The 13,453-nt window shown below is 43.7% G+C and overlaps 1 protein-coding gene across 1 annotated transcript in view; it reads left to right on the top strand.

Annotated features, from left to right (window-relative positions):
- Nucleotides 1-1,314: 1,314 nt before the first annotated feature.
- The window catches only part of ITGA1 (integrin subunit alpha 1), a 115,437-nt gene continuing 103,298 nt past the window's right edge, over nucleotides 1,315-13,453 (top strand). The window contains exon 1 of the mRNA XM_074995585.1: nucleotides 1,315-1,635. Coding sequence (XP_074851686.1) covers nucleotides 1,572-1,635 — 64 coding nt within the window. The 5' untranslated portion in view covers nucleotides 1,315-1,571. The remainder of the gene's footprint in view (nucleotides 1,636-13,453) is intronic.

The raw sequence follows: 13,453 nt of genomic DNA, 5'->3' as shown, positions 1-13,453 counted from the left end.
TAATTAGGTTTCTTACAGTGACAACATTATCTAAGATTCTGATCCTGAAAAAACATCTACTGCTGAGCTTTATGAACTGTGAGTAGTCCCACTGAAGTAAACAGGACTGCTCATGTGCAGAGGTAAACGTGCACAAATTTTCACAGGATCAGACCTGCATTGATAAATTTAGCCCCAAACAAGTTCAATCTTCAGAAAATCTGTATATCCATATATTTTGCTTATAGGAAGTATATTCAGTTGTTCTCTTAACATCTAAGGCCAAAATAGAAAAACATTTTAGCTGTAGCTAGTGATCATTACTGGTCATATTTTACAGGAACAATAGAAAATTCCAAGAACTTCTGATTAGTCACTGAAATCCTGACTCCAGCTCAAAAAGCAAAGAATTCAGTAAAAATGTACAGTCACTGAGTACTTGGAATAGCGTTTTGAACTCTTTTCTTGCAATAGTGCAGCAACACACAATTTCAATTTTATTTTGCAAAAGGTAATACAATAACTGGGTAGTATACTTGAGATGAAACTTTGAGTAATTTTTGAAGGGAATATAACACAAACTGGATATATCTCTGAAACATTAGAAAAGAATAAATATTGCCAGGCACATTTGCAGTGAGTTTAAAAGATCCTGAGGACAAACACTACTCACTCTGAAGTTAGCTCAGCATTATTCCTATGGCTTATTCAGTGATTAATGTGTGAAATATCTGAGAGAGAATGGAAGGAACCACAAAAGTGTTCGGAAGTTGTGGGCAGAGGTAATTTTTGTCTTGTCCTCTAACGATAAAGCAAAACACATGCAACCACAGACCCATGCATGGAGGAAATGCATCCTGGATCTGAGAAGTCATTGAAAACGTAGGTCCCAGCAACATGTAGTTCAGTGGGGGAGGGGAAATTTCCCTGGTGTTCTCCTACAACTTAGGCAACTTTAGGACTGTGGTACAGCACATACACATTTTTAAAGCATGATGTAAGTGAAATAAAACTGGCCCAACAAAGGCTGCTCTCAGCCTGGAAGGGTCTTGTAAACTGGATTAAACACACATCACTTCAATTCGTTTCACGTGCTGGGAGGGAGGAAGGGGCACACTACAATGACACACCGGTTGCAATCCTGAGCCAGGCATGCAGTTCTGCCCCCCTCTCCCACGCCTGTCCTGAGTGAGGGCTGGCCGGCAGGAGACACCCATGAACTCTAAAAGTGCCCGTGTCTCTTTAAGGCTCGCTGTGCTCCCTGGAGACCTCTGCCTAAACCCTGAGATCGGTGAGATCGGGCTTTATTTGTACATGTCTCTCGGCTCCTGGCTCTTGCCGCGCGGGGGGTTTCAAAGGCTCGGGGGCCATTAGGGCTTGGGAAGGAGGGTGCGTGGCGGGGGCACGCTTCTCTTGATGTGAAAAGAACTCAGCAAACAGGAAATGCCTCGCACGGCTGCTGCAGATGCAGAGGGGACCAGAGGCAGCTCCAGCGCTGTGAGCTCGTCTCTCTAACAGGCACCGTGTGAACGACCCAGCCAGCGCAGGGGATCTGCTGTCCTCCTTCACGGGCTAGCCCTGCCACTGCAGCCATGGACACGCAGCCCCTCCGCAGCAGAAGCCGAGGTGTGGCAGTCCCATGCGGGATTCTGACAGGTGAGCGACCTCTTCCTGTTTCCATCGTCTCGGATCAGACCTGCCAATCTCTGCAGCCCTCATCCCTACAAAGCTCTGCCCGCTCACAGGGCCCTTGTTTAAGACAATGCTCGGGAGAGAGGTTCTAAGACATGTTTCCTTCCTTCCTTTTCTCCCCCACCCTCAAAAAGCTGGAGGAATGGGAGAGGAGGACAATACAAGTAGAAGCTGCTGGGGGAAGGGTGGGGCGTGTGGAAACAACTTTTAAGAGTGAGAACTTCTTTTTCTGCTGAAAAAAAAAACAAAAAATCAGCAGTCCAGTAGCACTTTAAAGACTAACAAAATAATTTATTAGGTGATGAGCTTTGGTGGGAGAGACCCACTTCTTCAAATCATAGCCATACCAGAACAGACTCGGTTTTTCTGCTGGTTTCTGATAGGGTTGAATGTGAAGTGCAATGTTAGCTGCTCAGGGTAACTGAGGAAAGATAAAAAAGATCTTAAGAGGATGACAGCTCAGCCATTAAGCGTGAAGCATTTCCATTTAAGGACTTCATGTCGTTGGGGATGTCTTTTGTTTTGCCAGAAAGAAAAAAAGGAGCGGGGGGAATTCAAGTATGGACAATTTCTAAGATGTCTGGGGCTTTATGGTTCAAGCATTTGTATTTGGAGTGGGAAATTCAAGGAAATGGACATGAGTTGAGGAAATGCAAACATTCACAACTGTGCAATGTGGCTCTCAGGGGGACAATTTTCTTAGAGTGAGCAAGCCAAAAAATGAGCTGAGAAAGTCTGAAATGAACGAATAAATAGGAAGAAATGTGTTTTATACAAATCATCCAAATGGAGAGTGACTGGGGGTGGGGGGAAGAATAAGATCATTTGCATTGTTGAATTTGTTTTGTAACTCTTTTCTTCACTTTGGGACTGTTCTGCTGTGATCTGCACATAGAAAGCAGTGTAGTAACCTAGATAGCACTTTGCAAATGTGTATCACATTATGTTTATCTCCTAAACTATTATATGATCCTTTTCCAAATTTCTATACTTGATGGTGTGCAAGAGGTGGTGGTCTTTCTTTGTGGATGTAGGATATATACCAGCAGCAGCATCTGAAACACTTATATCTGGGCTCCTTTTCTACCTGGCATTGCAAAGTTAACAGCTGCATTAGCTACAGATGGTTCAGCAAGAAAACTGCATATTTAAATGTTAAGAAACACAAAAGTTAAGGTGCTTTCACATTAGGTGTAATGTGGATAAATTAACAGCGCTTCCCCCTTTCTTGGTGGTCACTGGATAACTAGTGTTAACTTTAACTTTGCTTGCCTAACTTCTATGTAACAACTATAATACTGCACACACACAGATCATTTTTGTATCAAAACAAGGAGGCTTCTTCAGCTTTCTCCCTCTCTCTCTTTCTATGCAGTCCTTGAGCCTTTTCCCTACTGGAACTCCCTCTTCTCTTATGGGCACCTTAATGCATCATTATCATGTTTATTACTGTAGCTCCTAAGGACCAACCAAGACTGGGCTACATAGAGTAGACATGAAAACACAGAGTAAGGGTATGTCTCTATTACCCGGATGAACTGGGGTTTAATTTTGCATGCGTAGGGAGGATGTATGAAATCAAACTATCAGAGGCTGACAGTAGGCCCCTGTACTCCTCAATCTCCCATCAACGTCCATCAGTGAGGACAGCCAGGTAAGTTGATTGTAGATAAGTTGATTCCAGCCACACAGTTGCCATAGCTGGAATTGCATATCTACAATCAACATTGTCTAGTGTAGACCTGGACAGTCCCTGTCCTGAAAAGCTTACAACCTACATAGACAAGCTTAACACAGAAGGAGAGGAAGTAATATAACAAAACTGCTCCATCACTTATTTTCTTACCCTTCACTACCATTTGTCCATAGCAATTTTTCTCCCATCATTTCCCTCAGCTGCTGTCTCCATACTTGATTTCATTCAGAGACCACACCCATTCAGAGACCCTCTATATTGTTAAGTACTATTCTGAGTTCACAAGTCCAAGATACAATGCTCACAACCCTTCTTCCTAACAGCACCACCTCAGTCTTGCCCAGTTTCTGCTTTAGCCAGCTACTCTTCATGCAACTGCTGATCTAAGATAAGTAATGACAAACGGGTCGAAGTGCTACCTTGATTTGACAAAGAAGAACTGTGTGACTCAACTGCAGGCAAATATTGTCTAATAATACAGAAAAAAGAAGCTTCAGAAAATCATGTTGACACATGCTGTAAGCAAAAACAATAAGGCCAGATGGGGTGATGCATGGGACAGGAGGGGTCATGTGCACCCCAAACACCTTGGGCAGGAGGGGCGAGCCAGCAGCCAGTGTGGAACTAGTAGGGGGTCCACCTGCAGAGGTGGGGAAAGCACAGTAAGGCAGCCCCAACTCACACTGCTTTCTGGCCACATCACTTGGGCGGAGGGCAGGAGCAGCCCCACATTCCCTGGCAGAAATCAGAATGTCGCAGATGAGAGAGCAATGCAAGCTGGGGCTGCCTTTCTCCACTTCCCCTACTGCTGCTGGTGAATGCAAGGAGCAGCCAGACAAGGGGCAGACGTGAGTGGGCCATGGCCCAGCCACTTGTCATCCAGGCCCACCCAAATCAGGGCTGGAGCCCCCTGAACACACTGGCTGGGACTCTTGACTCTAGCTGGCTGTCCATCAGTCTGGCCGCATGGCTCTCCTGCTGGCATGCCATGTGCTGCTGCCCTGGTCTGCAGCCGCTGCGCCAGCCCCAGGGAATGCGTCTCATAGGAGCAGGTCTGGGCAAGGCTAGTGCTAGGGTCGGAAACCGGGGCAGAAGTGCCAGCAGGAGAGTGATGAAGCAGGGCTGCCTGCTGAGCAATGAGAGGGATGGGGGGAAGCAGTTCCCCCATTCCTCCTGCTCCCTCATGCCAGGTCCCTGGATCCCTTCTGTGCCCCCTCTACTTCCTGCCCCTCCTCCAGACACCAGATCTCTCTTGCTCTTCTCTCCCATTGCTCCTGCCCTCTCTTGCCGGGGCGATGCCCCTCAAAGGTGAAGATCTAGGCAGGGTTAGCACTCAGGTTAAACTGGGGAAGCACACCGCAGCACATCTGCAAGAGAGAGCTGCGGCAGGGACGGCAGACTCTGAAGTGGGGAGGGATGGGTGGAGCGCAAGCTCTGGTGGGGTCCAGCGTTCCCTCTCGTTTTTTCCATTCTCAGACAGAACAAATTTTGTTACATGTATCGAGGCGTGTGCAGAGGTGCACCACCAATAGAAACACATGCTGCCAGTTATGAGCAGCTGTGGGCACTCTGCTGATCAGCTGGGCGGCACCTGAATCTGTCCTGGGCAGCTGCCCAAGTGCTCAGCTTACAGGGAACAGTGGCAGGGTCCCTCTGTGCCCCATGGGTGTGCCCTGCAACCTGTATGCCCTGGATGCCTGCTGAGCACTAAGAGGGAGGTTGAAGGGAAGCAGGTCCCTCATTGCTGCTGCCCCCTCTAGCCAGGGCCCCAGATCACTCTTGTATACCCTCCACTTCCTGCCACCCTCCAGAGCACCTTATTCCTCCCCTTCCCTCTCCTCCTCTCCCCTCCCCTCCCCTCTCTATGGCACTGGATTCTTCCTGCACACCTGATTCTTCCTGCCTCTTCCCAGGATCCTCCATCCCTCTACACTGCCTCCCATCATTGCCCAGCCACCTTAAATCTGGGTCCACTCTTCCTTTCCTAGTTATGCCAGTGGGCAGGACCCCTCTTGATTGTGCTGGACCCCCAAACCCACTATTCTCCTTGGCTGCCTCAGTTGGTGGAAGAGGTCAGGTGGAGCAAGGGTGTAGAAGAAGCACGGTGGGGGACTTTCATGGGATTATTCATAGAAAAAGTTATTCAATTGCTTAATTAGTTGCAGGATTGGGATTTGTATGGGATAAGAGTAAAACTGATGCTTGTCAAAAGCAAAAAAAATGAAATACATCAGAAGGGCAGAGCAAAATACTTTCACTTTCCGTTATAATAAGCTTTGATGATAATTGTTTTAAGAATAGTCACAAAATTTTCAAAATATGATCTAGGTTGACAATGTCTCTTTAACTGCAGATTAAATAATTATTGTTTGAGGTTGCCATGAACATAGCTGTGGATAATTGTTTCTAAAGTTTTCGTAGTTGTTTGCTTGAAAAAAGAATCCAGTATCCCTAGAAATGTCTGCTTCTTCCCATTGCATAACAGAAGTTGATTATGTGTGTTGTGTTAGAACTCTGTTGTTACTATTACGGTAGCAAGCTTGTTCAGTTTTGACACAAACTAGTCAAAACTTGCATGAACCAAGTATGTATCTGTTATTATGCCTGACATAGAGAATGCTGGTGGAAAAGGGGTAGAGTTAGTTTTTGAAATAAAAAAAGAACAAGTTAAAAACCATTTGGAAAAATTAGATGTCTGCAAGTCACCAGGGCCTGATGAAATGCATCCTAGAATCCTCAAGGAGCTGATAGAAGAGGTAGCTGAGCCGTTAGCTCTCATTTTTGGAAAGTCATGGGAGACAGGAGAGATTGCAGAAGACTGGAAGAGGGCAAATATAGTGCCAATCTACAAAAAGGGGAACAAGAACAACCCAGGAAATTACAGGCCAGTCAGCTTAACTTCTGTGCCAGGAAAGGTAATGGAGAAGGTAGTTAAGGAAGTCATCTGCAAGCACTTAGAAGGTAGTAAAGTGATAGGGAACAGCCAGCATGGTTTTGTAAAAAACAAATCATTTCAAACCAACCTGATAGCTTTTTTTGACACGATAACGAGACTCGTAGGTAAGGGAGAAGCAGTGGATGTGGTATACCTAGACTTTAGTAAAGCATTTGATACGGTCTCGCATAATATTCTTATCGACAAACTAGGCAAGTCCAACTTAAATGGGGCTGCAATAAGGTGGGTGCATAACTGGCTGGCTAATCGTACCCAGAGAGTAGTTGTTAATGGTGCTCAATCCTGCTGGAAAAGCATAACAAGTGGGGTTCCGCAGGGGTCTGTTTTGGGACCAGTTCTGTTCAATATCTTCATTAATGATTTGGATATTGGCATAGAAAGTACGCTTATTAAGTTTGCAGATGATACCAAGCTGGGAGGGGTTGCAGCTACCTTGGAGGATAGGGTCATAATTCAGAATGATCTAGATAAATTGGAGAAATGGGCTGAAGTAAACAGGATGAAGTTTAATAAAGATAAATGTAAGGTGCTGCACTTAGGAAGGAATAATCTGTTTCACACATACAGAATGGGAAAAGACTGTCTAGGAAGGAGTACAGCAGAAAGTGATCTAGGGGTTCTAGTAGATCACAAGTTAAATATGAGTCAACAGTGTGATGCTGTTGCAAAAAAAGCAAACATAATTCTGGGATGCATTAGCAGGTGTGTTGTGAACAAGACACGAGAAATCATTCTTCCGCTCTACTCTGCGCTGGTTAGGCCTCAGCTGGAATATTGTGTCCAGTTCTGGGCACCCCAATTCAAGAAAAATGTGGAGAAATTAAAGAAGGTTCAGAGAAGAGCAACTAGAATGTTAAAAGGTCTGGAGAACATGACTTATGAAGAAAGGCTGAAAGAATTGGGCTTGTTTAGCTTGGAAAAGAGAAGATTGAGGTGGGACATGATAGCGGTTTTCAGATATCTTAAAGGGTATCATAAGGAGGAGGGAGAAAACTTGTTCTTCTTGGCCTCTGAGGAGAGAACAAGAGGCAATGGACTTAAGCTGCAGCAAGGGAAGTTTAGGTTGGACATTAGGAAAAAGTTCCTAACTGTCAGGGTGGTAAAGTACTGGAATAAGTTGCCAAGGGAGGTTGTGGAATCTCCCTCACTGGAGATATTTAAGAACAGATTAGATAGATGTCTATCAGGGATGGTGTAGATAGTGGTCGGTCCTGCCGTCGGGGCAGGGGACTGGACTCGATGGCCTCTCGAGGCCCCTTCCGGTCCTAGTGTTCTATGATTCTATGATTAATGACATTCTACTCTTCTCCTGCAACATCTAAGTTATCCTTTAAGATGCACCAGAGTATAACAATGCATCTAGTTGACCTGGCAGACAAAGAGAATTACACTTATACAGCAAATATAATATTATTTTACTATTGTGAAAGTCCTACTTATGGCTAATTTAACTGAGAACAGAGTGAATCTTACACTTGAAATCATGTATATTCTAAGCAATCGAAAGAGGAAGAAAACACACCTGTCATCCTGTAGAACTGGACCATGTACTGAGGAAATGCACAGTGTTACAGTAGGAAGAAATTTTCTCCCCTGCACCCTCCCCAAAAATAGCACAATTGTGGAGAAAATTTGGATTTCCAAACTAGCTAATGTGATTGTAAAGATGCTAAACTATGTAATTAGATGTTTCCGAATGTCTTAATTCATTCAAGTCACCTAACTTGATTTCTAAAAAGCACTGTTTTGCATAGTAACTAGACTCCCAGTGACTGAGATGACCTCTGCAGGGGTGGAGGTGAAGGGTGGAAGGACACACATGCCTTACCCCACCATATTTTCTCCTGCATGCTGCTCAGAAGCTTCATACCACACAAGGCCAAGAACTGTGCATAAGAGCTCACACCCACAACTTGGATTTCCATATTCATCTCTTCTCTGGCACAGTGGAACCACACCAATTCAGCCAAAAGCAATGTCTTAAAAACGTGTCACAAAAATCAGCATAATGAATGTATGAAAATATTCTCTACACCAGTATGTTGGATAAACAATTGTCCGTCTCATGTATTTAGAGCCCCCATAAGGTGTTATGCTAAAATATGGAAACATTCTTAAACATACAATGCAAGGAAAATTAGAAAATCTTCTCCTTGAATGTCAGGAAACTGCATATCCTGTGAATATTAAAGTAGGAAGAAATTCATAAAGAAAAACTGAACACTATCCCCACCTATATTGCATAATTTTGTAACTGAAAAGAAGGAACAAGTATTGGACCCAATCCTACCAGTTATGTCTGTGCCTAACTTTACACCTATGAGTGGTCCCATTAACTTGCATGGCCTTAAACATGCTATTACTGAAGTATGTAGGTGAGTTTGTTTAGAATAGAATTTCAGGCCTTTTATTCTCAAACTGCATTAAATAGTATCTTTTGCATCTTACTTAGGATTCAGTTTTAGGAATTTAGGAATTGTAATATCAAATCAGAAATGAGGTCCATTTAGTCCAGTATTGTGCTAGAACTAGATGCTTCAGAAGTGGGAAATCTGCCCTCCACTAGCTTTCATCTTGAGCTTTGGTCATTAGAGTGGCTTAAACCTTGAAGCATGAAGATTAAAATCCCTCTCAGAATTTTTGCTATTTCTTATGATAACTCAGGAGATTCTGATCTGTATAAACATCCAATCCAATCCAATCCATTTTTGAATCCTACCAAATTCTTGGCCTCAATCATGTCCAGGAGCAGTGAGTTTCAGTCCAGTTATGTGTCAGCATGAAAAAAATGTTTCCTAGTATCAGTTCTTAAATTTGCTACTTTTTAATTTCATTAAATGTGTCCTTCCTTTTATGTTAGGAGACAGGAAGAATTGAAGCACTGTTCATTATTTTATATACTTCTAACATGTACTCTCCCATTTGTCTTGGTTCTAACTTAAATAATTCCATTCATTTCAATCGCTCCTCACATGAGTTTTCCCTTGCCTCACACGTTATTCTCATCAGTCTTCTCTGCAGCTCTGATTTATTTAAAAGGATTAAAATACTTTCTCTGCCATTCTCCACCCCATGCCTTATGCAGTCTAAAATCATCTGTAGTTTTGACTGCTGCTACACATTGGGCAGAAGTCTTTCTTGAAATGTCTACAGGGATGCTCAGAATCCTTTCCTCCATTGCCACAGTTAAGTTAGAACCTTCTGAGATACCAGAGTAGTTTACATTGTCACCTGCACTTGTATACTTTGCATTTGTCAACATCAAACCCCATTTGCCTTCATATCACCCATTCATATATCTTGTTGAGGTCTCTGTGAAGTTCTTTACAGTCCTCTCTGGTCCTTATTTTACCTAAATAATTGATACCCTATTATCCATTTCATCTTTTCCAGGGTTTTAATAAATATATTAAACTAGAAGATGTACTTGGTGTTGCTCAGGTCCTGGCCCCACCCTGCCTCTCCTTGGTGGGAGAGGGATGGGGGAAGGCTATATGGGCTGCATGGCCTGTGTTTGGGGCTGTCGGACCACAGCTCCCTGACTAGCCTCCACCCCAAGGCCAAGGATGCTGGGCCCAGCCCCTGCTGAAACTCCAGGGACAGGGGGCAAAGAGGTTGTGGCCTGGCCCCAACACTGGGCCCAGCCCTCAGATGAGCAGCAGGGCTGAGCCGGGCAAAGCCACAGTGCTAGGCCCAGTCCCAGTGTGAGCCTGGGGAGGGAGGAGGGGGCTGGGGCCAGGGCTGGCTAGGCATATTGCCTAGCCAAGTTTGAGGTTGGAGGAAGAGGGACAGGGTTCCTGGCCCCAGCGTTCGGGGGGAGAGGAGAGGATATGGGCCGGACAAGGGTTCCTGGCCTCTTGTTGTGGTCGCGGGGAGTCCCTGATGAGTGTTGGTGCAGGATTGGCAGAGGGACACTTGTCTGTCCAGTGGCCAGCAGGGTGGAGAGTCAGGTCTCCATGTAGCCACTGTGTTCCTGCTGAGGCTGCCCCCAGTGGTTACTGTGCAGAATTGCTGTTGCCTGTGTTTGCTTCCCCCAGTGGTGAATCTGAAGTATGTTGTCCTGGCTCTTGAGACCCATCCCTTTCCATGTTCTGGAAAACTGGTGTTTGGTCACTTCTCACTACCCAGGCACAACCAACCCTTGACCTTGGTTTAAGTTAGGGTAAGAAGTTGCATGCCAGATTTTGTGGTCAGTGCTCTTATGGGTTAGGAGTTCTTGAACAAATATAGCACAGACACACTCTCTAAAATATACATATGACTACACAGGACTTACTACAGAACCTTGAGTCAGACGGCTATTTACTTTTTGCCGTGATGAAAATTGATCTTGCAATCCTACTTTTGTTCTTCTAGACTGCTTTTGATCAATGAACTACTTCACCTCCCAGCCCATGATTGCTTAGCTACTCCGACAGTCTTTTCCTAAGGGAACTTGTCAAACTCTAAACAAATTGTCAAGTGGTTTGTCTTTATCTACAACTTTTATGAAACCTTATAAGAGAAGACTGAGACATTATTTTCATTAGCAGAAATCCTGTTGGCTAGAGGATATCAGATAATGATCTTCAAGTGCTTTATTATTTAGTTTGCAAGTGCTCATCAAATCTGCCAGGTACAGGGTAAGGCTTTGTGGTCTGTAATTCTCACAAGAACCATTTTATTCCTGAGTACAATATTCACTACCCTTCAGTCATTTGGGGCAGTAACTGTTTGGAGATTTTCCAAACCTATCTAGAGATGTAATCCTTACTCAAGCGTGTTGTTCCCTTCTACCAAATTATTCAGGTAAGTAAAGATTTGTAGAATATAGGACTTAGTAGTTTGATCTTTATCTGTTCATTGGTAATCGCTGTGGCTAATGAGCCACTTCAACAGATGCTAATGAGGCACTTTCATGAATATGCAGCACCTCATTAGCAAAATGGCAGCCATGCATGCTTCGAAAGTGCTGGTTTCGAAATGCATGCTGCCCATATAGCCAGGGGCCTTTTGAAACAACTCGCCTGATTTCAAAAGCTCCTTCTTCCCAAAACCAAATAGGAAGAATTGATTTTCTAAATGAGGGGGTCATTTCAGAATCAGCACTTTCGAAGTACACACAGCCACCATTGTGCTAATGAGAAGCTGCGTATTCATGGCAGCGCCTTATTAGCATCTACCGAAGTGGCTCTTTAGCATGCACCCTCCAAAAGGAGAGGGTAGTGTGGCCACAGCCTGTGGCTATGTGTACACTACAGAAATCTTTTGAAAGAAGTTCTTCCGGAAGATCTCTTCCGAAATAGCTTCTTTCAAAAGAGTGCATCCACACACAAAAAAGCAGATCAAAAGAGTGATCTGCTGTTGCAAAAGAGACCGTCCATACAGCCCCCACTCTTTCAAAAGAACAGGCCAGGGATTGAAAATGAAGACTGTTCATTCAAAATAAGAGCCCTGCAGAGAATCTACACACATTTTCTTTCAAAATAAGCTTGCAAAAGGAGGTGCTCTTCCAGAAACGGGAAAGGAAGAAGGATTTTGAAAGGAGCACCACATTCTTTCAATTTACTTTCAGAAGAACACTTTTGTGTGTAGATACTCCATGGGCTTTTTCGAAAGAGCTCCCTTTTCAAAAAATCTTTTGAGTGAACTTGCTAGTGTAGATGTAACCTGTATGTTAATAACTTTTGAATATTGGGAGCATTACTATGTATCACAAATATATCGGACCAACTGAACAGTGATATATGACTGGCTAACTTCAGATGTAAGTAAAATATCTGAAATTGACAAAGGATAAAATGTGATTGCCTAAAGAAGTTCTATTAGTTTACATTTTTTAAAGGTTTGGTTCTTTAATTTTACACAGGTGCTCAGCATGCCTGAAAATCAAGACACCATAATTTAGAGCCTAAATTTGAAAATTCTGGTCCAGATTCCTACATCAATATTGCTATTGTGACTTCTGTAAAGAGCACTGATCCTGTACTGTTACTACCTTAGTGACTAGGTGCACATACATCTAACAGCATAATAAGCCTCAGTGTGGATGGGGAATATGCCTCCCTCCTACAAAAATGTATCTGTTCTCCAGCATTACCTGTTTGTTCTGTCAAAATCAGGAACCATTCATTGCATAAAAATAGATCTAGATGAGAAGAACATAAGAAATAAGAGGGATGGAAAAATATCAATTCCAAATATGTTAAGGTTTTTAAAATGTTGTTAGATGCTTCGTGCTTCCTTTTGACAGAACAGAAAAAGACTAGCAACAGGAGAGAACCCAACTCTCTTATATATCCTTTGTGGTTTTAATTGCAGTTTCATCCTTAACTGCTCTGTGAACAACAAGAAGTCTTGTGGCACCTTATAGACTAAGGGATATTTTGGAGCATAAGCTTTCATGGGCAAAGACCTGCTTCATCAGATGCATGAGTGTGGGGGGGGCTGGTTTCAGAGGGGTATTTAAAGAGTGGGGTCCCAGTAAGAGGGAGGACCAGAGCTGACAAGGTCTATTCAGCAAGGTGGAAATGGTTCAGTATCAGCAGCACTTATCAAAAGAGGAAAAAACAAGTCAGATCAGACAGGGATGTGAGCCTTTGTCAGAGTCTAATGGGGAGATATTAGCACCCAGAGCAGAGAAACTGCCTTTGTAAACTGCGAGCCACACCCAGTCTCTGTTTAATCCATGGGCAATGGAGTCAAATTTGCAAATAAATTGCAGCTCAGAGATTTCTCTCTCCATTTGATTTTTGAGATTTTTTTGTTTCAGAACTGTCACCCTTAAATCTGCCACTGAATGTCCAGGGCTCTGTGAAGATTAAACTAACGTTTTGACTCCATCATATCAATTAGGCATAGCCCCTGGCCCGCTAGTCGCCAAATGCACAGGAAACTATGCTTGCCACAACAGATCTCCTTCACTAGCAGGAACATTGAGGGAGAAATTGAGACCCTGTCTTCGCCCCTCGCCTCTCCAGTGGTTGCTGCCCCCAGCAATCATTGTTACATTTTTCCAATTGCTCTGCCTTAATGTAGTTGTTTCTTAATTTCCTTTTTTCAAATGATTCCAGGCCTCTACCCATTTTGTGTAACTAAAAGTCTCGAGACTTGATAAAAGTCATTTTTTTACATAAACACTTTATTCCAAA

The sequence above is a fragment of the Carettochelys insculpta genome, chromosome 5 (assembly GCF_033958435.1).
Source record: "Carettochelys insculpta isolate YL-2023 chromosome 5, ASM3395843v1, whole genome shotgun sequence".
Taxonomy (NCBI): domain Eukaryota; kingdom Metazoa; phylum Chordata; order Testudines; family Carettochelyidae; genus Carettochelys; species Carettochelys insculpta.
Note: the sequence above shows the minus strand (reverse complement) of the source record. Positions and strands in the feature narration are given on the sequence as shown.